The sequence below is a fragment of the Pangasianodon hypophthalmus genome, chromosome 6 (genome assembly GCF_027358585.1).
Source record: "Pangasianodon hypophthalmus isolate fPanHyp1 chromosome 6, fPanHyp1.pri, whole genome shotgun sequence".
NCBI lineage: Eukaryota > Metazoa > Chordata > Actinopteri > Siluriformes > Pangasiidae > Pangasianodon > Pangasianodon hypophthalmus.
Genome location: NC_069715.1, coordinates 6626784 through 6651010, shown reverse-complemented (window position 1 = coordinate 6651010; position 24227 = coordinate 6626784). Strand labels below are relative to the sequence as shown.

The following is a 24227-nucleotide window of genomic DNA, read 5'->3' as shown; positions in this document are numbered from 1 at the left end:
TGGTGGAGGAGGAATTATGGTGTGGGGTTGTTTTTCAGGAGTTGGGCTTGGCCCCTTAGTTCCAGTGAAAGGAACTTTGAATGCTTCAGGATACCAAAACATTTTGGACAATTCCATGCTCCCAACCTTGTGGGAACAGTTTGGAGCGGGCCCCTTCCTCTTCCAACATGACTGTGCACCAGTGCGCAAAGAGTCTGGTGTGGATGAACTTGACTGGCCTGCACAGAGTCCTGACCTGAACCCGATAGAACACCTATGGGATGAATTAGAGCGGAGACTGAGAGCCAGGCCTTCTCGACCAACATCAGTGTGTGACCTCACCAATGCGCTTTTGGAAGAATGGTCAAAAATCCCTATAAACACACTCCTCAACCTTGTGGACAGCCTTCCCAGAAGAGTTGAAGCTGTAATAGCTGCAAAAGGTGGACCGACATCATATTGAACCCTATGGGTTAGGAATGGGATGGCACTTAAGTTCATATGTGAGTCAAGGCAGGTGACCGAATACTTTTGGTAAAATATATATATATATATATATATATATATATATATATATATATATATATATATATATATATATATGATAGATAGAACATTGAGTTTTGCCTGGAGTACAAGTAAACTGATAGTGTTGGTCAGTTTTGGTGGTGGACTGGGCTTCATATGATGCAGTTAGGTATTTGTTCCATCATGTAAGGGCATGTCTAAACTGTTCAGTAGGCCCACTCCGCTCCCACCCCGCTCCCGCTCCCACCCCCACCCCCTGTCTTATGCTTTTAAAGAAAAGAACCATCACCTGGAGGATAATAACTTGCTCTCTCATGTAAGATGGATTTATCCCATATCCGTCCCAACAGACACCTCATCCTGGAAGTGTGCCATAATGTGTCTCCTGCCTCCAGGACGGCGATTTCATGTTCTCCAGCACTCACACCTTTCAGACGGAGACTCTCCTGTCTCTGTCTGGTCCATAATAACACATTTGCTGACAGATTACTGCCAACACCACTGGTTACATGTCATGTAATGGAGGTGGAGGAGGCCTAGGTCAATACTCTCTCTTCTATTGCATGCTATAAAATGCACTTGTGCGTGTATATGCATGTGACAGTTTTTTTTTTTTAAAAAAGAACTAGCCATAGTGCTGTCTGGATTGTGATTTAACCTGGCGCTGGCTGGTGGACAGCAGCTTCTCAGAAATCAAGGCTAAGTGTCAGATTCATCAGAAACTCGGCAGGACAGCACTGATTGGAACAAATCCTTATCTGCCTTCAGTGTCAGCTGTCATCCACCAACTCACGAGCCACTCAAAGAAGGACAAATGTTTTGATTAGCAGTCCCTCCTGATGTTGCCATGGACATGCGGGTACAACCAAGCTATGGGTGGGAAGACGAGGGGATAGATATCTCATCAGAGAAGATGGAGGGGATAAGGGAAGGGGATGTGGTCAGGGAGTAGTCTTTTGCCTCAAGTTAAATTTGCATGGATATATTTTTTAGAGTAGATTCATGCATGCATATAGGTATAACTCATAGATGCCTGTTAGTACTGAGCCAGAGTGTCTGGTATAATTGCCATAAATGGTGGACAGACAAACAGTGTTTTATTAAAAAAAACCAAAAAAAAAACTAAAGTAAACAAACCAAAGGAGTTAGGCAATTCTCAAAACAATACACAGACAGAAAGTCAGGCAGTTGGATAAACAAACAGAAGTCAAGCAAAGTAGACAAAACAGGCAACACAAGTGGCTCAGAAACACAAACAAAATGCTGGAACTAGACCTCGCAAGGAATGAGTAATTCGTCTTATTTATTTAATCCAGACAACTCTCAAATGTTTTGTATTTTAATTCATTCGCTGAAGTTTGTTAGACAATAAGCAGCAGGCCCACAGCTTTTGAGCTTGTGATCAGTCAAACAGTTTGTTATTCAGTTCCTACACCAGTAATAAATCCAGTCATTCAGCAACCGTTTTATTTGCAATATCTACCTATGTGTACTGAAAACAGAAGATATGAAATACCACATATCTATTAGAAATGGGGCATTTTAATTGGCTGCTAAACCTGGGTATCAAAAACGGATAAACATAGGTGTGAGGGTTAACCTCTGAGGGTTAAGGTGTATAATAATAACTACAATAACTAATTATTTAATAACTATGCACATTTATATTTTATTTTATTTATTTTTTTATTTATGTGTTCTTACGATTTTTTAAAGGGAATTTTTTTCTTCTTTTTTTTCCTCCACTTGCTTGTCAACCATAATTTGTTTTAGTACTCGCTTTGCAGTCGATATAAAATATCAAATATACTGATAGACTAAACTTCTACTTCTCCTTATCTTCCTTCTGTTGAAGAACAAATTCTCACAAGCCTCAGTGTGATATGAAGATGTTGAATGGATTGTGAGATCCTTGTGGTTTCATGGTATGGAGAATAAAACACAAATCCAATATGATGGAATTGACCAGTATAACAACAGCACTGAATAACTGACCAGATGACAGTAGATATTTATTCTGTTCTTTTTTCCCTATTGTTTCCGTTTCGTGATGGAGTCCCATTTTTATTTTACTTCTGAGAAATGGGTTGTTATATAAAGAATGTGAAAAAAGCACTTTTCTACTTAGCACAGTCGTGAGGCAGCAAAAGGCAGGCACTTAAAGCAAGGCTAAAGAAGTTACACACATTGTACAAGTTTGAAGGCCTCAGCCCCACCACTTCTGTCAAGTTTTTCCCAGAGCATTTTAAACTTAATTATTTCCAAGCTTTCCTGAATTAAGAATGAATGGCAGACCCAGGAATTTGTTTAGGAGGAACTCTCCATAGGCTGAAAAATGCACTGCTTTAATTGCTGATACAATTTATCTTAACTATTTGCCACATCCCTGCTCGCCATCTCCTGTCTCCCGTAACAATTAAATGAAGCTAACAAATCATTGCACTTCTCATTTTTAAGTGGATAGGGATTAGAGAAGCCCAAATAGGGCTGGCTAATTTGTTATATCTTAATTTCACTTCACAGCATTAGCCAGGATAGATGGAGTAAAGACGCATGCTCTTATAGCATAATACATCATCCATAGATGACAAAGGACACGTGAAGAAACTGATGCAATAAGCGAGTTTGCAGGAATGATAATCTGATGAAATTCTCTCAGTCACTTTAATGAGAGGAGCACCTTAAAAACTGTCTTGTTCTGTAGATCATAATATTCAGTCATTTTTCTTGACAATCATTTCTTATCAGTTTGGGTAAAGACCTCTGGCTACAGAAGCCTTGTTCCTCAGTAGATATTTTCGAATATGGCATCTCGTTAGGTTTGGAATTTTACACATATTAAAAACTTTGCTCACGTCTTCTGGTATGAAAATCATCCTCAGGGGCCGTTTTATCTCATAACTCTTTGATCTGCCTTTATATATAATATTCATCAAAGCAACAGAAATCTGTGGATCAGAGTTCATGTGATATGAAAGTGTACTTTTAGGTTTTTCAGTTTACTGGGAAATATATCAGTAATGCAATAAAATGGATTTTAAGAAATAAACTTGCTTTTGATAATAAATTGCTTGGTGTGGCGGTTCCATACATATGCACATGCATACATACATATATGTATGTATGTATGTATATATGTATGTATGTATGTATGTAAGCACATGCATACATACATACATATATACATACATACATACACACACTATATGGCCAAAGGTTTGTGGACACCTGGCCATCACACCCATATGTGGTTCTTACCCAAACTGTTGGCACAAAGTTGGAAGCACACAATTGTGTAGAATGTCTTTGTTTGCTATAGCATTAAGATTTCCCTCCACTGGAACTAAAAGGCTTGAACCTGTTACAGCACGACAATGCCCCTGTGCAAAAAGCCACGGTTTGCCAAGGTTGGTGTGGAAGATCTCAAGTAACCTGCACAGGGCCCTCACCTCAACCCTACTGAACATCTTTGGGACACCGACTGCACCCCAGGCCTCCTCGCTTGACATCAGTGCCTGACCTCACTAATGCTCTTGTGGCTGAATGATCACAAATCCCCACAGCCACGCTCCAAAATCTATTGGAAAGCCTTCCCAGAAGAGTGGAGGTTATTATAACAGCAAAGGGAGACTAAATCGGGAATGGGATGTTTAATAAGCACATATAGGTGTGATGGTCAGGTGTCCACAAAATTTTGTCTATATAGCGTATATATACATGCAAAAATAATTAAAGAACAGAACAAGGCACATAAACATGCATATACTTTTACCCTTAGGAAATCCAGGTTTTATGAGTGCACAAATCAGAAATGCCCCCAGCCGTGGTTAACTTTGTCTCACATGGCCCACATCTGCATATCGTAACTTGATAGACTCTTACATTTTGTGACACAATAACACTGTCCAATCACAATTTCAGTACAAATGAATTAAATTTCAAATACAATTTTCAGCTCCACCATGTTCCTATGTCTAAACCAATTCAAGCAACAGTTTTCAAACTTTGCCCAATCTGCACATTGAATTTAATTCCCACAAATAATGTAATCATATAAATAAATAAATAAATCAAACATGTTATGAGTTTTAGGGTGACTTTAATGGGTTTTTTTTCTGCCTTTGCTGCAGTTGGCTGACTAGAACATGGCTATATTTCTAATTGAGAATTTTTAGCATATTTTAGGAAATATGCAGCAATCTTGAGTGGAGATGACATCTGGGCATATTCTATTACACTTGTGGGAGACAAAACTGCTAAATAAATGTCTCCTCACAGAAAACCTCACCATATCAACAATCCGCTTACATGAGGTGTCCACCACACAAGTCTGTGTGTAAGTTGATTTGTGATTTGATTTACATTGTCAGAGCTGTTGTTGTAGAAAATTAAATAGCACCTTCTGATCAATCAATATCAAACATTCATTAAAGCTGTGGTATTTTAATCAGAAGAAAAATGCTGTTAAAAGCTGCTTTTTTTGGTAGTGAATCCAGTGAGAAATGAAGATGAGATATTGTTTTGTACCTTGACTAGAATAATATGCAATTCTATTTGAAAACGAGTTGCCTTGGAAACCAATCTTTTTTTTATTTTTATTTTTTTTTTGATTCGCAAAATAAATGACAAGTGTGTGTGTGTGTGTGTGTGTGTGTTGGGGGTGGGGGGTTGGGTTTCAGATTACTGCACAAATGTATTTCACTGTTCCACTGAGTCTACAATGAACAACTCGTCAGGTTCCCCGAACCATTGCCAAAAAAAAAAAAGAAAAGATTAATAAAACGCTATGACACAAAGCCATTTTATGGTTATGAGGCCTGGGAGCAGTTTTTGGTCTGATTTGATAAGATTTGGAGGAACGATACAGGCCAAAACAGATTCAATAACAGTTTATGGTATTTTATGTTTCTATGAATACTGAGCTTTCTTCCTCTCTCGGAGGATTATGTGAAATATGCCGTCCCCCTTTCCCACTCATCAACCCCAAGGCCTCTTGCAGCTACCGTTTGTCATTTTTAGGACTCATCATCACGGGTGATCCGTCTTGATTTTGCCAGGGAAGCGATACCGTTGTGCGTAATGCGCTGTGCTACTGGAGGCATAAATGTGGCATCTTGCTCACTCGCTAATCTTTATTTCACTTGTTTGCCTTGTGTTTGCAGTGGTGTAGACAAATCTTCATTAAAGCCTGAGCCATCATACCACAATTGGGCCGGACGAGACTAGATAGTATCGGCTTATTTGTTTTTTAGTAGTGTATGCGGAACGGGAAATGAGCTTGTACATTCAGATCAGGAAAAATGAAGACCACCCCCTCCCAATCACACACACATGCACACATAAATCTTGTCTTATATTACCCATGCTGCTGCCACTGTGTTTATTTGACTATTAGACCATTGTTGCCAGCTGTGCCTTAGGGAGCCAATGTGTCTCTAGTGATAATATATGCCAGGATATAATGGGAAATACTTATGAGTCCTGAAGTTTGGATTTTTTTTAACAATCCAGGTAATTATGTAGAAGCAGGATAAAGCAGGCTGAACCTTTTCAGTCTCATTATAGGCTATATTGCCTCCACCCACACTGCATATGCGTGGCGGTCTGGGAAAACCCATCAGTGTCACTGTAGCTGAATTCTGAAAAAGTGAGGAAAAATCATGTTTTGACCAACATTTTCTTTTTCTGACAAAATTGGCTTTTTCTCTGCTTTAAGAAACCATACATCTATTTTAACAAAACAAGGTTTTTATTTTTTTGGGGCTACTTTATAATCTTGCCTTGTTGTCTAATGTCTAAAACCTTGCTGGCTAACTGTGTTCCCCTCACACAGTGAAAGTCACACTTTGATTATTGTTGGTTTTGCTACATGCTGTTGTGAAGTGGCCTAATTAGTTCAGTTTCTAATCAGATACCTGCTGTCAAAATATCTGCGATGCTTCTGCGCCATCACATCATCATCAAAACAGAGAAGAGAGCTTACACACACTGTATAGATAACAGTGGACAAAGTTTGAAAGGGAAAAAAAAAAATTTTCACTATGCGTGAAGGGGGGCCACCACACAAATACTTTCAGGACTCCTTTCTTAATTTTAAAGTCAATAATTCATCAAGACTATTTGTCCCCTGCAGTTGGACCTTCCCAGCTTGTGTTTCTAAATGAACTTGATCATTATATTACAAGTTTCTTATAATAATATACATATATTCAAATCTGTCTCTAAGGGCATCCTAAAGTATGTACAGTATATATAATTCTCTCTAAAATAAGCTTCAGCTGATGGACAGAGGAAAAGAAAAGCAATTACAGCAAAGTTGCTACCCCATTTATGTTTCATGAAAGTTCACATGTGCCTTTAGGACTTTAAAAAGTATTGCATATCAGAAGCAGATATGATTGGTGGTATATTTTCTCCAAATATAATACTTCCAATAGATTTTCAGAATAAATGGTGCAGAGGTGCATGCCGTCTTTTATGCGCGACACATTGCCTTGGGTTAAGCACCTGAAATGTCACCACCTCATCCACTTACATATTAATGCCTTTCATCTGATCCAGCAGTGATAGATAAACGAGATCTGAAATGAACTTGTGGCAGTGACCCCAACTTTCAGATAGGAATTATCACTCAAAGGTCAAGCTGCTCTTAGCTGACCCTGAATTATGCATTTCTTAATCTGAAATCTGGTCAATTCTCAGGAAATGAATATGACAACTAGTTAAGTGAACGAATGTACGCTCTCTGCTCACTTTATTAGGAACACCTGTACACCTACATATTCATGCAATTACCCAATCAGCCAATCATATCTCACAATGCAGTATAAAATTACACAGTTGTGTCAACAGCTTCACGTAATAATCACATCAATTATCAAACTGGGGAAAAAGTACGATCTCAGTGACCTTAACCCTGGCATAGTTATTGGTGCCAGATGGGCTGGTTTAACATTTACATTTACATTTGTGGCATCCAGAGCACTTTGCAGTATCTATCAATAAATATGTTCTGATACTGGTTCGCTAGGTCACAAACTAAGAATACTATCAATCCAGTGCTAGTTTGAGTACTTTAGGAAGAGGATAAGTCTTTAGACGTCGTTTGAAGACTGCCAGTGACTCAGCTGTTCAGACATCTAGGGGAAGTTCATTCCACCACCTAGGTGCCAGAACAGAGAAGAGTCACGATGCATGCCTTTCTTGTACCCTGAGAGATGGTGGGACCAGTCGAGTATTTTTGGTTTGAGTATTTCAGAAACTGCTGGGATTTTTTACACACAGCAATCTGTAGAGTTTACACAGAATGAAAATATCCAGTGAGCAGCAGTTCTGCAGGTGGAAATGATGAGAGGTCAGAAGATAATGGCCAGACTGGTTGAAGCTCCCAGAAAGGCCACAGTAACTCAAATAACCACTCTTTACAACTGTGGTGAGCAGAAAAGCATCTCAGAAGGCCCAATATGTCGAACCATGAGGAGGCTGGGCTACAACAGCAGAAGACCACATTGGGTTTCACTTCTGTCAGGAAAGAACAAGAATCTGAAGCTACAGAGTGCACAGGCTCACCAAAACTAGATAGTTGAAGATTGGAAAAATGTTGCTTAGTCTTTTTCCAGTCTTCCAAATTGTACAATTTCAATCCAGCTGCTACAGGATTGGCTGATTGGATGAGTTCATGAACGTGCAGGTATACAAGTGTTCCTAATAAAGTGGAAGGTGAGTGCATGTATTTACTTCTTTCAGGAAACATTTTTTTCTAGTTGATGAATGCCTAGAGCATGTTCAATACCGAAGGCAAAGAACTCATAATTCATCTCATCAAAAGCTTTTGGAGTGCATGCTAATACCTCTCAACCCCTACTGCCAGAGAAAAAGAGTGATGAAACAAACAAATTTAAATGTAATGTGACCTGGCACGATAAGAGCATTGCCTCGCTCTGAAGCTGTGCTGATTAATAGATGTTCTTTCTGCGGGATTGTCAAATTAGTGATTGCGCTGCAGATAATTAAGCGCGTCAATCACGACGTGGCACCTTGAAGCGCTCGCCGGCAGTGGATTAGGCGGAGTGGGAGTGATCAAGGCCATGAGAATGGCTCCGTCTCCCGCGGGGAAGGGCGCCGGCATAAATTTACCCTGTCAATCAGTGCTCGGCCCTGGGTGCTTAGTGCAAGGTCGAGCCAGCAGGCTCAGTAGCAGGAAGCATGAGATTGTGAGGATGTGAGCACCAGTTGGGCTGTATAGATAATTCTTAATAATTCTTAGTAATCAAGTAAATGATTGTTGTTGAATTCTTAATAATTAAGAATTCTTGTGCATGATTACACAGAGGCTTCTGAAGTTTAATTTGATTTACATTTATATGACAGATGTGCCACGAAACACTACACAAGGTGAATGTGATTTTTTTTCCAATCACAGCACGTCCTGAGCTGTTTTTTATTCCTCTTCTACCACAGCAATTTGATGATGATTACAATTTTGTATTAGTTCAAGAACAGCACATCATAATTTTTTATACATTTATGGTTATATTTAATGATGTGGAACATACACAAAACTATTTAGTTTCTATTATAAACAGCCATTCCCTCATCAGTCTCTCTTTTTCTCTCTCTCATAAAGTTAAAACAAACAAACAAACAAACAAACAAACAAAAACAGCTTGGTATATTATGAGAAACAAAAAGCAGAAAAGTCTTTGTCTTGAAGACTTTACTGTGGTGGAAAACTAGAATTGACACTGGAGACTCCTTCCATAAATGTTAAATAAATGTCTCCTTTCAGACAGCTTCAACATATTAAATACTATATATATATATATATATACATATATATATATATATATTTTATGTTTCTTTCCTTTTTTGTTACTGTAAATGATACTAGTTACTATTAATGATGATGTGTTAGAATGAGCACATGGCAGCTGCTACTGTAGAAAATCTTCTCACCAACCAGAATAAAGAATTCAACAGCACTGAGGTATTTGCTAATAAAATAATTATAGCATTAAATATTCATGCACTATTCCACTTTTGCCCTTAAAGCACACAGACACACTCACTATTTCTTCTCATTATTAGACTATGCATATTTTTTCTGTTCTCTTTGATTTCTACTAGAGCAAGCGGCTAAATTAAAGACAAATTGTTTGCATATTTTATGAAATTAAATTCATATACATCAACAATCTTTCCATTGCTTTTAAATAAATCAATATGCACAATACCAGTTGTTCCCAACATATGGCTAAAGCCAAATTACTAACTAAGGCTAGTTAGATGGCTGATCAGATGGTTACTGACTTCATGCACATGCCTTGCTTTTTAAGCTTTAAGTGAAAGGCATTTGAGAATCTGGGAAAGAGTACAGCATTGAAAGCTGCAGTCAGCAGTGATGGATTCAGCATTTAGCACAAATGCAATTGGGAGAATTCATTTAGACTGGGGCAGCCTCTGATTTCCACCTGCGGTTGTGTCTTCTTTGTTCACTGAGTGTGGATATCCTTCCAGAAGCCACTGTGGCTCCGCTAGCTCGGGTAAAGCATGAAGAAGTTGTGCATCTATAAAATGGGACAAAGTTTACTACTTGAATGGATCAGTGACAGCTAGTTGTGATATGAGATGGTAGGCTAATCTCTAAAAATAGTATGATAATGAAACTATTCAATCTGAGCTGAGCAATGCATTAGATCACAAGGTCTCACACACACATACAAACACTTAAAGACAGATAGGAAAACTGCATTCATGATTCTATCTATCTATCTATCTATCTATTTATTTATTTATTAAGTGTTTCAGAAGTGTTTCAGGTCTGTAATACCCTACTAGCTTCATGCCATGTTTCCTCTGTATACCAAACATGGTAAGCACAAATGTTTTTTTTTTTGTTTTTTTTTTTGTCTTTTCCTTGTTTTCTGTTGGCTCACAAAGCTGAAGCTTGCCAATTCACAGGTCAGAGTTCACCTAGAAAAAAGTTGTCATGAAGCCAAATTATCCACTACCAGAAATGAATGTGCTTTTCAGGTCCTGCCTGAGTTCCCTGATTTCAGTAAATTTCAGTGGCTTTTCCACCGGCTTTTCCTTTAGCTGATCTCCTGTACCATTGTAACAAATCAATGTCAAAAATCATAAATGCTACGGCTAAACTGTAAAACCTCTGTGGTCCACCCATATCAGCATAGCGTGTTAATTTATGACCACAAAAATACCAAAAACTGTACAAATTGACTAGCACCTGAACAAACTAGCAACAAGCAAGCAGTAACCAATAAGCTCTGCTTATCCTGGAATGGAAATGGAATTTTCTAGAATTAACCTGCCCTCCTTTGCACTTTTAAGGTAGAAACTTGTAGAGCAAATTGTAGATTCATTAAAAGCATAAAAAACATCTAAGAGATGCAGCTAAAAAAAACACAGAGAAAGTGATTTCAGGTTGTTCCATCATTCTTTTGAGTTTCACTTCACTGCAACAGCTGTTTCTAATCCCTGCACGGATACAATGGTGAAGTGTGATTCTGTCAAATAACTAACAGAAAAGAAAAAAGAAGAGCAGATATTTACACATTGTACTCTTGCTTCTCATGTCTCTCACTGACAAGTATCACTGTTAAAAAGAAAGCCCTAGATTGTCGCGCATCACTTTGATAAGCCTACGAGCTTTTATTAATACTCTTATTGTTAGAACACTGCTTTAAAAATAAGGTTTCTAAAGCACTGAAATAAGCACTGGCTTCCTGAGACGTGATTTCTCTTGGATGCATTTTGAACCATGTTAATGCCCTTTGCTGCTTAAATGCCGCTGTCGTTTAAGGCACTTTGTGCCCTGCAGAACTCTTCGTTTGGTTTGAGCAGGAGAAGAGCCTGAGGGACTGGTGAAGTGTCAGTCTGCATCTTCCTCATGCCAAAACACACTCGAAAGCTGATTCAGTCGAAAATGTGCAGGCTTCCACTTGGACACACACTCTGTCTACTGACAGAGAACACATCAGTTCTGGCGTCGTCTCTCTTTGCATGTTCCCTTGCTGAAAATATTCAGAGCTGCTGGTTGGAACAACTTAGTTAATGTTTATTTAGGGAAAGACAGTGAGATCAAGAGAGTTATAGACACCACTGACAGGTCTGCAAGAAGATAGCACTCTATTAATACCAACATGCACACACACACATGGACGCTCAAGAATCCTGCTGTGCTCATGCTGATTATAACTTCTAACCTTGGAAGCATCTACAGCCTTTTTTAGCATCTATGTTCACAGCCATGAACTTTATTTGTTTTATTAACCTTGCCTCACCAAAGTTAATAATATGTTAAAAACATAAGATGTATAAGCATCACTGTCAACACCTGAATTATACCACACACACACACACACACACACACAGACGACTTGCTGATTTTGGCTTCTTATTTGCAATCTCATACACGTTAATGTGCAGATCTGGGCCTAGAAGCATTCACGTGTTGGTTTCGCTCCTGCTGCTCATCCCTGCAGTGCTCATCTTATGGTTTTACCAATCGGCTGTTAGAAGTGAGCATGCTCCTCACTGTGCTGAGTGCTACGCTCAACTGGCATCGCAGCTGGCACTCTTACAATATGACAGAGGAGGAGGAGGAAGGCTCAAGATATGGCCATCTGGGCAGTGAAGCAGAAGGCTCACAGATGCGACCGAGCTCAAAAAAATGAAAGAGGTTTTCCTCTGGAGCTCATGGCACGCTCTTCCTCTATGTTTATACCCATCCAGGTGGTGTATACTGTATATGCCTACTTTTAAAAAAAATACACCCTGAACAACCTCCATAATAATCCTTATAATTAACATGTGACCTTCAATGATTTATTTTGTAATGAACTTCTGAGTTGACCTTTTTACCTTGAACTTCTTTCATCGGTCAGTTTTCACTGTCCTGCATTACCCACGGTGCTGTTTGAATACCTGCTGATAGTGGTATTTGACTCATCTCTGGATAAACAGTATGATGCAACAGAGCTTTAGTCTGTCTGGCTTTCTCACCTCCTTATCTATCCACTCTGCTCAAACAGGTCAGCTTCCAGTGATTTTAAAGAACATTCATGCTAATACTGCTGTCAATGCCATCACTCTTGTCATGTCATGTTGTAGATCACTAACTAGCCAAGCAAAGTCTGTGCTGTAAGTCCTTTTCATACTCCTTCTTAATGTCCTGCCTCCAACCAGTATCCATCTTACAAGCCTGTCTGGCCTGACTAGCTGGCTAAGCTATCTAGTCTTAGTGGTTTAAAATAAATAATTATAATGCATGTTGGTAGGTTTGGCTACTGACCACTGAGAACATAACAATGCAAATTTGAGACTCCACTATTGAAATCTCTCTCATGTCTACATGTGATAACTGAGGGCTAGTTTAGCAATGGACTAGCTGCCTAGCTATCAAGAATGGCAGAAAGCAATGGGAGTGTTTCCTAATTGCATCAAGTATATGTATATATTTATAATGATTAACTGTAGACTACCTCTGAAATGCAATGCAGCACCCCAACTCATCTGTTCTGAATTAAAATTCACCTCAGAGTCTCACAGGAAATGTTGTAATTAGCTGTTACCAGCTATCAAAATAATTCCGCAATGGCGGACAGTCATAATTAGCGATGAGCAGGATTCCTGGTGTTCATAGAGGTGAGGTGGTGGCTACCCGCAGGAAAGCGTCCTGATTAGATACATCATAACAGCGATGTAGGGGATGTGAGTAGGTAGTGGAACAGATTTCAAGCAGCGCTTTTGAGGAGATAAAAATGAAGAGTTGCATTACTACCGACCATGCACAGGCAGTTTAGACATTTATTTAATTAATATACAACTTGCATGGACGAAAAGAGAGAAGGAAGAGGAAAGCCGTTTTTTACTTCCACGCTCCAGGTATTGCCTGGTTTTCACACGCGGTGAACGAATCCTTTGCAAATAGTCCAAAGCAAATACGTACGCACACATACAGGAGAGGCATTAAAATTAAATAAATACTGCCACTTAGGGGCAAAGCCTGCTAGGCTTAAATGATGAAGTGTGCAATATATGTGATCATATTCCCGGTCCATTTTTTGTGTCTTGATTTAATAATAGGAAAGCAGATTGCAGGATCCGCCGGGGAGAATTTGTATAAATCAATCCGCAGACGTGTGTTTACCTCTTAACAAGCCTATCTATCACACCTCACTCGGAGCAGGATAGAAGACAGAGTGACTTTTTTGGCTAATACAATACTTTCACACCACCATTCCTGTGATCAATTACATTGCTATGTTATTTTACCTCAACTAGAAGAGGTGGTTTCATTTTTTTTTTTCTGTTGTTATCTACAGAAGTCTCGTTTTCCACATATCTTCTTTTCTCTGCTTGGAATCTGAAAAGGGTATAAGTAGCAATTGTGCTGTCCTCAGATGTCTCAGAGAAAGCTTAAATAACCCCAGCTTTGTCTTCAGATTGGGAAAAAAAAGGCTGATATTAGAGACGGCTGAACGGTTCAGCACCGCTGCCATCAATCCGCTCCATTACATTTCTCTGCAAGCACGCATTTCTCCATCCTGCTCTGTATAGGAGTGACAAAACATAGGGCTCACTGTTTCTTTATGTGTCAGCGTGTGAGACATAGTAATAAAGGCATGGTACAGCGTGAAATGAAAGACATTCATCCTACTGCATTGGAGAGGCTCCGTATCTGAGAAGATACATGTATTTACAGAGTCATATTACCTTAACATATCATGCTACCATAAGATGGGAAGAAAACAGCTCACATGATGCCTTGATGGTCATTTCTGCAGCTTTACAGAAAACAATCTCGCCACACACACACACACACACACACACACACACACACACACACAGAGAGAAAGGTTTGCTGGAACGCAGTGGCTTTTAGGAACTTTTATCTGTCATGATCACACATTAGTAAAGAAAAAAATGAAAGGGAGGACTGGCCATTGGGAGGTTCAGGAATGTTCCTAGTGGGATGCTTCATGACAGAACCACTTAGAGACCCTAGTTGTGATTAGTTCGGTCTGATAATTCCATTCCTTCATTCATTTTCAATGACCATTTTACTCTGGTCGTGATCACAATGGATCCGGAGCCTATCCCAGGACCACAGGGCGTGAGGTGGAAATACGCCCTGGTTGTATACACATTCACACTTTCATTCACACTTAGGGTTTATTTCGCATATCCGTTCCATGTACTGGCATGATTTTGGGAGGTGGAAGGAAACCAGAGAACCCAGAGAAAACCCATGCATTCAAAGGGAGAACATGCATAGTATTTACGTGCAGTAGTGTTGTTTTATACATAGAAGAAAAAATGACTTATGTTTTCATAAAAAACTTTGTTGGTTATGGCTACAATTTACTTGATATTATATTATTATGAGTGATATTATATGTTGGCCCTAATGTAACCCCATGTCATAATACTAAATGAACGACTTTGCTATTTTAGACAAATCCAGGGGGCCACTTTAAAGCAAATTGCCTCTGAGGTCTTGGATTATTTCTCTCTCACGCTGTAACTGACACCTCTCTTAAGAGGCACAAATAGCAAAAGACACCACCCACAATCTCATCTAATGTAATCCACTAAGAAGCAGTGCTCATTTCATATGAGTGTGTCTCAGAGTGGCTCTCTGTTACATGGTGTTGACAGACAGACGAGAGCCCTGCTGCGCCATTAACATGAGATATTAATTTTAATGACTTGAAGGACCTTTGCCGAGGGGAATATTTGATGGAGCTCTTGTAACTCTAAAATGGACACAAGGTGTTTCAACTGTTGCCTGAGTGTTTGACAGAAACATTCTCCTCCTTTTTTTTTCCCAGGAGCCCTTGCCATGTTTTCCCAGCAGCCCCAGGACTTGGTGGTAGTGGCTGGCCAACCGGTCACTCTGCCGTGCTCCATTCCTGGCTACCACGGTGTTGTACTGTGGATCAAAGATGGCCTGGCTTTGGGTGTTGGACGAGACCTATCAGGTAGGAAAAACACCAGATCCTTTACCAAATAAATGAAGTCAGGTAATTATTGTTAAAAAGGAGCAGCGTTGTACATTTGGTTAAATCTAGAATGGGGAAACTGGAGAAAGCCGATTCCTGACCACTCCTGCAGACACCCTTGACCAATCTCACCTACTTAACACACAGTCTGATCAGTCCTGCCTGCTCCCACAGAAAGTTTGATGAATCCCACCCAGTTCCACAGAAAGTTTGATGAATCCCACATGCTCCCACAGAAAGTTTGATCAATCCCACATGCTCCCACAAGAAATTGTTCAATCCTTTCCACTCCCACAGAAAGTTTGATCAATCCCATGCACTTCCATGGGAAGTTTGTTCAATCCCTCCCATTTCCACAGAAAGTTTGATCAATCCCACCCACTTCCAGAGAAAGTTGAATCAATCCCACCTGCTCCCACCCACTCTCATGGAAGCTTTGACCAATCCTACCCATTCCTGCAGAAAGTTTGATCAATCCCAACCACTCTTGCATAAATTTTTACCAATCCTGTCCTCTCCCATAATTATAATTGTTTGCACCAGCCCGTGATATTTTCTGACAAACTAAGTTGGTTCTATTTCTTAGAATATAAACAAATCAATAATTAAACCACCATGACCCTGACCAGCATAAAGCACTTCTTGATGATAAATGAATGAAAACACTAAATGCATTATGCAGTACTGCACAAGCACCCAGTGTGTGCGCATGTTAATGAATGTGGCCTTTTTTTGTCCCTTGTGCTTCACATCTGACCGCCCACTCCCACCCACAAAAAAAGATAAAACTGCCCACTCCTATGAAGTTTTTGTTGAATACCATGGGATCTCAGAGACAAGGAACATCTCTAGCATCAACATCAGACATGAAACATCCAGTGTCTTTTGTATACTTTTTTGGCCGCAAGCTTCAGGACATTGAGGCTTTGCATTTAATTATAAACTTACTTCTTTGTGGTAGTTTCTAATGGGAAAAACTTGTGACAAAACTACCAAGACATTATCATTGGTTTAAAAAAATCACAGTTTAAGTAAATCCTAGAAAGTTTGGTTTAAAACAGCTTGTGGTGAGTAAACTAGATAGATCTTGTGCATGTGCATGAATGGTTTATGGGAAATGGTCTATGATTGGTCACCTGCAACGTCAGTCAAATGCCCCATTTCTGTAGGTGGTTCTTGGCCATACTGACAACCAGATTTAAGCAAAACCAAGAAGCTTGGCTTATGAGACTAATGTGGTATCAAAATCTGTAATCTTCTGATAGCAAATGAAAAGATATTTTATTCCAGTGAACAAAAATTTCAATGAGGGTTCATACAGAGCTGCTTTTAGATGATTAGCTTATAGTAATAGTTCTATAGGTTTAGCTTATAGTAAACCACTTCTATAGGTTTCTATTCATCATCATCATTATTATTATTATTATTATTATTATTATTATTATTATTATTATTATCTTCTTTACATCTCCCTAAAAGTTGTAATATAAAACAAGACCAAATTATAATCTGTGAGCCTGTGAAGTGCTTTTAGTTAGCTGATAGCTTTTGACGTGCGTCTCTCCTCATTTGCAAATTGCTACTTGTTTTAAATCAGTCTAATTGTTTAATTTTGCATAACACTTATTGAATTGTGATCCTTGCAACCTTTCCATCCCCCAGGACCTTTCAGTGCTCTGCTTCTCATGCATATTCATAAATGCAGCAAGTCAGAATTTTTTTGACATGTCTGCAGGCTCTGATTTATTAAAGGTTTGTGTGTGTAAAAGCATGTTTCAAGCTTGATAATACTCACAAAAATGTCTTACTAACAAGGTCTACAGAGGATTATGTCTTTCACATAAGCAAAATTTTAAAAAAAATCTTGTCCATTTTGCAGGTTTGGTCTAATAAATATGCAACTTGTCTCCACGTGTCCGCATGGTTTTCCTCGGGGGTTGTTTGGTTTCCTCCCACCTCTCAAAAACTTGACAGTAGGTGGATTGGGGACTGTACATTGCCCCAAGGTGTGAATGAGTGTGTGAATATGTTTGTTCACTGTGACCTGTGATGGACTGTCGACTCATCCATCCTGACTTAAACCAAGTGTTCCCAGGACAGACTCCACTGTAGATCCACCACGACCCTGATCAGGACCAAGTGGTTACTGAAGATTTGGGGTGTTTCTGTGTGTACACATAGGACAGAGTCAATGTTTATATAGATTTATATAGCATCAGCGGGTTATAGTGTACAATAAAAAAAGCCCATAAATTAGTATTGCTGTCATAAACTTACTTTCACATTAGATATTTGCTACACGTCTGGTCCTCTGATGTTTGATGTCAATAATGAGATGCTGTGAAAAGGTTTTAATTTGCATATATGTTATGAACAGGATACATACTCATTTACTTCACATCCATATAGAACAGTTTTTGGTATGCCTCATCACTTTTAAATGACATTGTACTAGATGTAACACTCTGTTATACTGGAGAACTTTTGGCTGCCCTAGAGGTTCAAACTCTCTCGAAAAATCATTGACGTCTTCAGCTTTGTGAAAGTGACGCCATATACAAAATGATTCTTTGTAAATCACCCAAAAGATTATATCAGAACCTTAATGTTTTCTCCAAATAGGAAAGCTTTATAAGATTCAGAGTAAGATTCAAACACCTAATTCTTGAAAAACTGGCACATGCAGAACCCTGGAGCTCTGACTTTGCTCAGAGTCCGCTGAGCCTCCACTAAGCTGTGGCCCAGAATTTTCCATTAAATATGTATTCAGCTGAAGATCTTGGGTCTTGTCTCCTCTGACCTTCAGTGGTCATGCCTGTGTGCCATCTCGCTGCTGATATTGCACGCTAATTAAACCTTTGTGGGTGGCTGTGTCCCAACAAGTTCCCTGTGCTCTTGAGGAACCAGCCATGGGCTGTAAACAATAGGGACAAGAGTGGTGAAGGAAAGGGGACAAAGTGGGACTCACGCTAATGAGAGAAGAGTGAGAACAAAGCCTAATGGAACATCTGTGTCAGTTTAACAGTAATAGGAGTGAAATGAGAAAGATGGGCAAACTGTCGTGTTTTTTATGCGGATCGATGGCGGACTTGCACACAAAGCCGTGATGAATTTAATGAAGGCTCATGAAGGCTGTCTGTATGATTTTTTGTTTTTGTTTATTTTTTTTTCCACAAAATGCTAAGAGCTATGGTTTAAAAGCCAAGCATCGAGCATTGAAGAGCAAGGCACTTAAAGAAATATCGCACCACAGCTGGTCTTTTTAACGCTGCTGCCTACGCCAACAAGCGCCAATCTCGTCAATAAAAAAAAATGACACATCTACGACTGCTGGAATGAGGCGAGCAGCTGTCTGTATTAACATAAGTGTGACACCTTGTACAGCACAATAGTTATCCAAATCCACTCTTCGCAGTGCAGGTGCACTCGCAGCCTGTCTCTCTGGGGCCTAGTAATCCAGAGCAGAAGAGCAGTGATTAAAATGAGAGAAATTACTTCTGATCACACTTGAAGACACAAGAAAAAAAACGAGAGAGAACTGATTTTTATCAGTCCCTTACCTTTCTTCATCACCTCCTTTTGTATTTCACTGACACTGACTCTCAGTCACGGCTGGTCATGATATCAGATCTGAGAGCTAAAATCCAATATCTATCAACAGCTCAACAAAGAAACTATTAGGGTTGAGCAATGCCCAACTGTGTTTATGTAGTTTTTCCTCCGAATATTGTCGTTTCATGGTATTATTTATTTGTATGTAATAGATGAAAAATATCTAGAAATATGAAAACTGACAATTGGAGGTATTTTCCTGTGGTGCCTGGTCTTAATTGAACAGATTGAATTCACACCATGGTTTCATACATTGCAGTTGTTCTCCTCATTTGGAACAACTTGTGATGTCTTCTCGGCTTTCACATAGCAGTCAGTCAGGAGCTATAATCCTACTATGATCTGCAATCATGCAACTTATCAACACATCCTGTCTTTCTTTCTCTCTCGCTCTCTCATGTTTGCTCTTGGAAAGGCTTTAGGAAGATACACTGGCTCACCCAAGCAGCCATTAATCACTGATGCCCGTCTCCACTTCCTTCATCATTGATCGGCTATAAAGTCTCATGCATTCCTGGCCTGATGGATCCATTAGCTCTAATGGGGCTATTTTGCATTGTTTGTGTTCAGTGACATATGCTGTCTTCAGGACTCATTGTGATCAATGGATGTGTTGTTTTATTCCTCTCGCTGATCCATGATCCTCTTAGGTTGCTCAGGAATGTATGCACAATTCATCCAGAGTGAGATGAATTCATGGGATTGATAGAGAGACCGTGTGCTCCTTGAGCTCTCTTGCAACAACTATACTGGAATGTTTCGAATCATTGCTACAAAAAATAACTAATGCTTAGCTAAAAATGAAAGTTCTTCCTATGCTGGCTCATATAAAAACAGCCTATGTGTAGTCTTATAATCCCTCCTGTTTATATGTTGCATGTCCAGTGATCATATACCATGACTATCTACATTAAGGCTAGGCTGAAACTGTCAGCTGGTGCAACTGTTACTTTTTAATATTCGTTAGACTCAAATTTAGCAGTCACGTACATTCAGTATAGACTACGATAGAGCTTACGTTCAGCTGGTGCAACAGGCAAAGGTGAGTAAATAGATGAAAAATCTCCAAGTCCAGTCATTTCACCACAACTAGACAGATCTCTACAAACCAGGTGCCTTTTAAAAACATTTCTGCCTCTCTGTTCATTTACAGAAGTAAAGAAATTGTAGATGATTTGGGCTACATGTTAAGACGTGATATAGGTCATGTCAAGGTTAGTATTTATGATTTAGTATTTAGTAGTCATGATTGCTGCCAAAAGCTGGCTGGGTCAAACCATGTGCTTTGTAGAGGTCATGCCGTACGCTTGCATGGATGAGTAGGAGTTCTTAACGTCCATGTATGCTGATGGTATTGCAAATGACCTTTAGTCCATAATGCATTGGACATTATTGCGGAACTAAATTACACACTCTTTCCCTGACTGATAAAGGAAGTCCTTAAGATTTGCAGCTGGGCGTTAAGTGTTAATAGATGCTTCAGGAAATCCATCAATCCCTTGGCAGGAGAATAAACCAGAGTATCGAGCTGAGTCAGTGGCCATTAATGTTATTTAGGGTGTTCCAGTTTCTTTGACTAGCTATGAATACATAGGGAAACTTGACTGCTTTGAAGTATCAGCTACATCACCTGGTGTTTCAGGTTCTTTTTAAATACAAAAATGTAGTTTAAGAAACAGATATCGTAACATAAGTATGCCTGTTCTAACAATTTCTTTTGGATGATCCTTGACTAATATGAGATGTTGTTAGTTACAGTAAGCACAAAGTGTGGATAAATCAAGTCATTTCAAATAAGTTGACAGATTTTTTTTTTCTCTGATTCTGAATCCCCACTGATTATGGTGTGGTGATGCGAGCAATAGCTGTTTTGATGGGTCATTAAATGTTTCAGTCGTTCTGTTCCTCTGGCATCATCCCACTCACTGAGACAGATTAAAAGCTATATGTGGGCAGATAAAACACACGGCAACATAATTGGCTACTCTTCTTCCCCTCAATGGGGAAAACAATGGGCACTTAATGGTCTATTAATACTGAATGGGATCCAATGAGTCAAAGGGCAACAATTGGTGTTTGTGGCACAACAGCCTCAACTTTCAGGCTCAAGGACTTAAAACTCATTATATCCAAAGCGCGGTCTAGTTTTGCCCCTTTTCTTCTTCCATGTATCGTTCCTTCATAAGTTGATGATGGATCAAGAAACGGGTAGGTTATAGGAAGTAGATTAGTGCAGTAGTGAGAATGGGTGGCACAGAGGTGCAGTGGGCAGCACAGCTCCAGGGTTCCCGGTTCGATTCTGAGCTTGGTTTACTGCCTGTGCAGAGTTTCCTAGGTTTTCCGGTTTCCTCTCACTTCCCAAAAACATGCTGGTTGATGGATTGGCTGCTCTGAATTTCCCCTAGGTGTGAATATGAGTGTGCATGTTGCTCTGCGATGGACTGGTGTCCCATCTAAGGTGTATTCCTACCTCTACATTGCATAGGCTGTGGATCATCTGTAACCCTGACCAGGATAAAAAGCTTACTGACAATAAATGAATGAATAACCACACAGGAAAGAGCAGATGTGCTCAAAACTGGCCTTGGATGTTTCAAGAAATAAAGTCAGACACATATATAAAATACAGTACAAGTTTGTAGCACTGGCTCCACTGAATTGCATTTCTGGTCAATGAATAACCTACCAACAATAAGCATCTGATCTTGGACAGAATGATAAAAGATATATGGACAGTGAGGTTTGACCGGCTTATGGGAGCCTGTGGAGCAGGAGGTGTCCCTCATTGTAAGACAATTATGTCATTGTGCATTCTTTCGAGTTAGCATGACTCATATTGATGGACAGTGCAAGCAAAATCGATATTCTGCCTCCAGGCATTCACTGGTAGAAATCCAAGTAGGGAGTCAGTGGATATTAACTGAATATTAACTGAAAAAGCAAAGAATAGAACAGCAGCTGTAAATTTTGCGGAACCTAACCCCACCTCTGGATTCTCTATAAAATAAAATAAAACCTATAGAAAACCAGAGTGAGTTCATTTTTAAAGCTGGCTTCCATTCAATAATTAGTCATCACTGGGTCTTGGAAAAAGAGGGTTGGTGCTAAGCAGCGAAGGCTTATAGAAACATTCCTGAAAAGCCAATCTCATCTAAATTCAGACGTCTGCAATAATTATGGAGAAATTATCCTCATGAGAGCCGTGGAAGTCACTTATATCGAGAGGGCTGTGAAACGTGCCGTGAACGTTCCACAGTGAAAAGTGTCCTCATCTGACTTTTTTTTTTTTTTTCAATAGATGAGCAAATGTCTTTTCTCGCTCCTCATGCAAATTTCAAAGTAATAGTGAACTGAAGTCTTTTAACTGATTTGTATATAAGATTGTTTGCTGTTGTAATGCAGACTCCTCTCTTAATGCATTATTAAACTGTGAATCTTCTTCCTCTGCAGAAAGAGTGATGAGCAGATCACTCTACTTAAGATTGCCGTTTCAAGACAGTATAAACACAAAGAATTAAGATTTTATAAGTTTGAATATCCCAGGCTTTGTCATGTGAAGGTTACAAGAGAGATGGCAAAATCTATATTAAAGACTTTGCTGTGGCATAAAATATACTGAAAGTGCTGATACTGGAGACTCCTTCTATAAATGTTAAATAACTGTCTCCTTACAGAAACCTTTGTTGACTATAACAACACATTTTAAATCAATTTATTATTAGATTTAGATTTTGTGGAGTGACCAACATATAATTCCCTTGTTACTATAGAAACAATAATGTATTAGAACCTTAGAACCTGTGATTTGCCTTATAGATGAAACTATTGTGAGAGCTGCTGTTACAGAAAATTAATCTACACTTACTGCCCAATGACCTTTGAGATTATAACAGCAGTGGGGTATAATGAGGTCTACTGTCTACGATCCTGACATGATCTCGAAATTAACATGGTTGGAGTTTGACATAAATGAAGTCGTATTAAGGGAGTATGAACGTTATCCATAGCCCCAACTTTAACCTTTCTAAGTTGTCATATGACTTCAGTCAGGAAAAGTGTTATAAATTTGCAAGTGTGAGAGCAATCTGATGTCTAACGACTTGCATGTAATTATTTCTGGGTATAGTCTCTGCAAAAGGAGAGAGGTTCTGGAAAAGGAGCTGTCATATTGCAGGCTTCCTGATATGATAACTTGTGAAACTGCAAATTTCTCAAAGCTATCACTCATTAAATGAGTGTTAAATCAGTGAATGAGAGAAATAGATTGATCAAGGGTCTTACCTGTTAGGATGGAAAAGAGATTGTTGTGAAAAAAACAAGTGTATAAAGCATTGTAATGTCATCTACTGGCTAAATACAATGGGTATAATTCTGTTAATGGCACTAATTCTCATTAAAGGTAATTCATGCATTAGAGAAGACACAGATACTGACATCTTCTTGATTTGTTATTTTATGCCCCAGGTTATCCTCGCTACACTGTAATTGGAGATCACAGTTCTGGGGAACACCACCTGAGGATCCAGAGGGTTGAGCTAGCGGATGATGCTGTGTTTGAGTGCCAGGCCATCCAGGCTGCCATGAGGTCTCGACCTGCTCGACTCACAGTTTTGGGTGAGTTGTAACTTTGCATCTCTTACAAAAACTTATGCAAACATTGGAAATACCTAACATTTAAAACAGTGGGTCATATTCAGACCTTGCGTCAACATTATATGGGGAACGCTTTGTGTATTCAGAGCTGGGTTTCGCGTATGCATAACTCGATTTTCTAGGCAGCTCATAAAGATTATTAAATTTACCTGCATGTAATTCATGCCTCTGAGATTGCCAGATTTATTCTTGAATAAAAAGGTCAGACATGGCATTTCTCAATATTGTCTAGAGTCATGGTTCTCAGCATGGGGTCCATGACATACAGTATATCCAGGGCGTCCCTGACTTTGTTGCTTTTTTCCACATGATAGTAGTGAAGATTACTATCAATCAACTTCTATCAAGATTGTTATGTTTATTGTTTAAGCCTAATTGGTTAATCTAAACCCCACTAGCCAAAAACAAGTATAAATACTACTTTAAAACTTT

The 24227-nt window shown here is 39.2% G+C and overlaps 1 protein-coding gene across 7 annotated transcripts in view; it reads left to right on the top strand.

Moving 5' to 3' along the window:
- kirrel3b (kirre like nephrin family adhesion molecule 3b) overlaps positions 1–24227 on the top strand; it is a 200831-nt gene that overhangs the window by 113518 nt on the left and 63086 nt on the right. For all 7 annotated transcript variants that reach the window (XM_053235210.1, XM_053235207.1, XM_026927410.3 and 4 more), the window contains exons 2-3: positions 15360–15509; positions 23607–23756. In XM_053235210.1, the coding sequence (XP_053091185.1) occupies positions 15360–15509; positions 23607–23756 (300 nt within the window). The remainder of the gene's footprint in view (positions 1–15359; positions 15510–23606; positions 23757–24227) is intronic.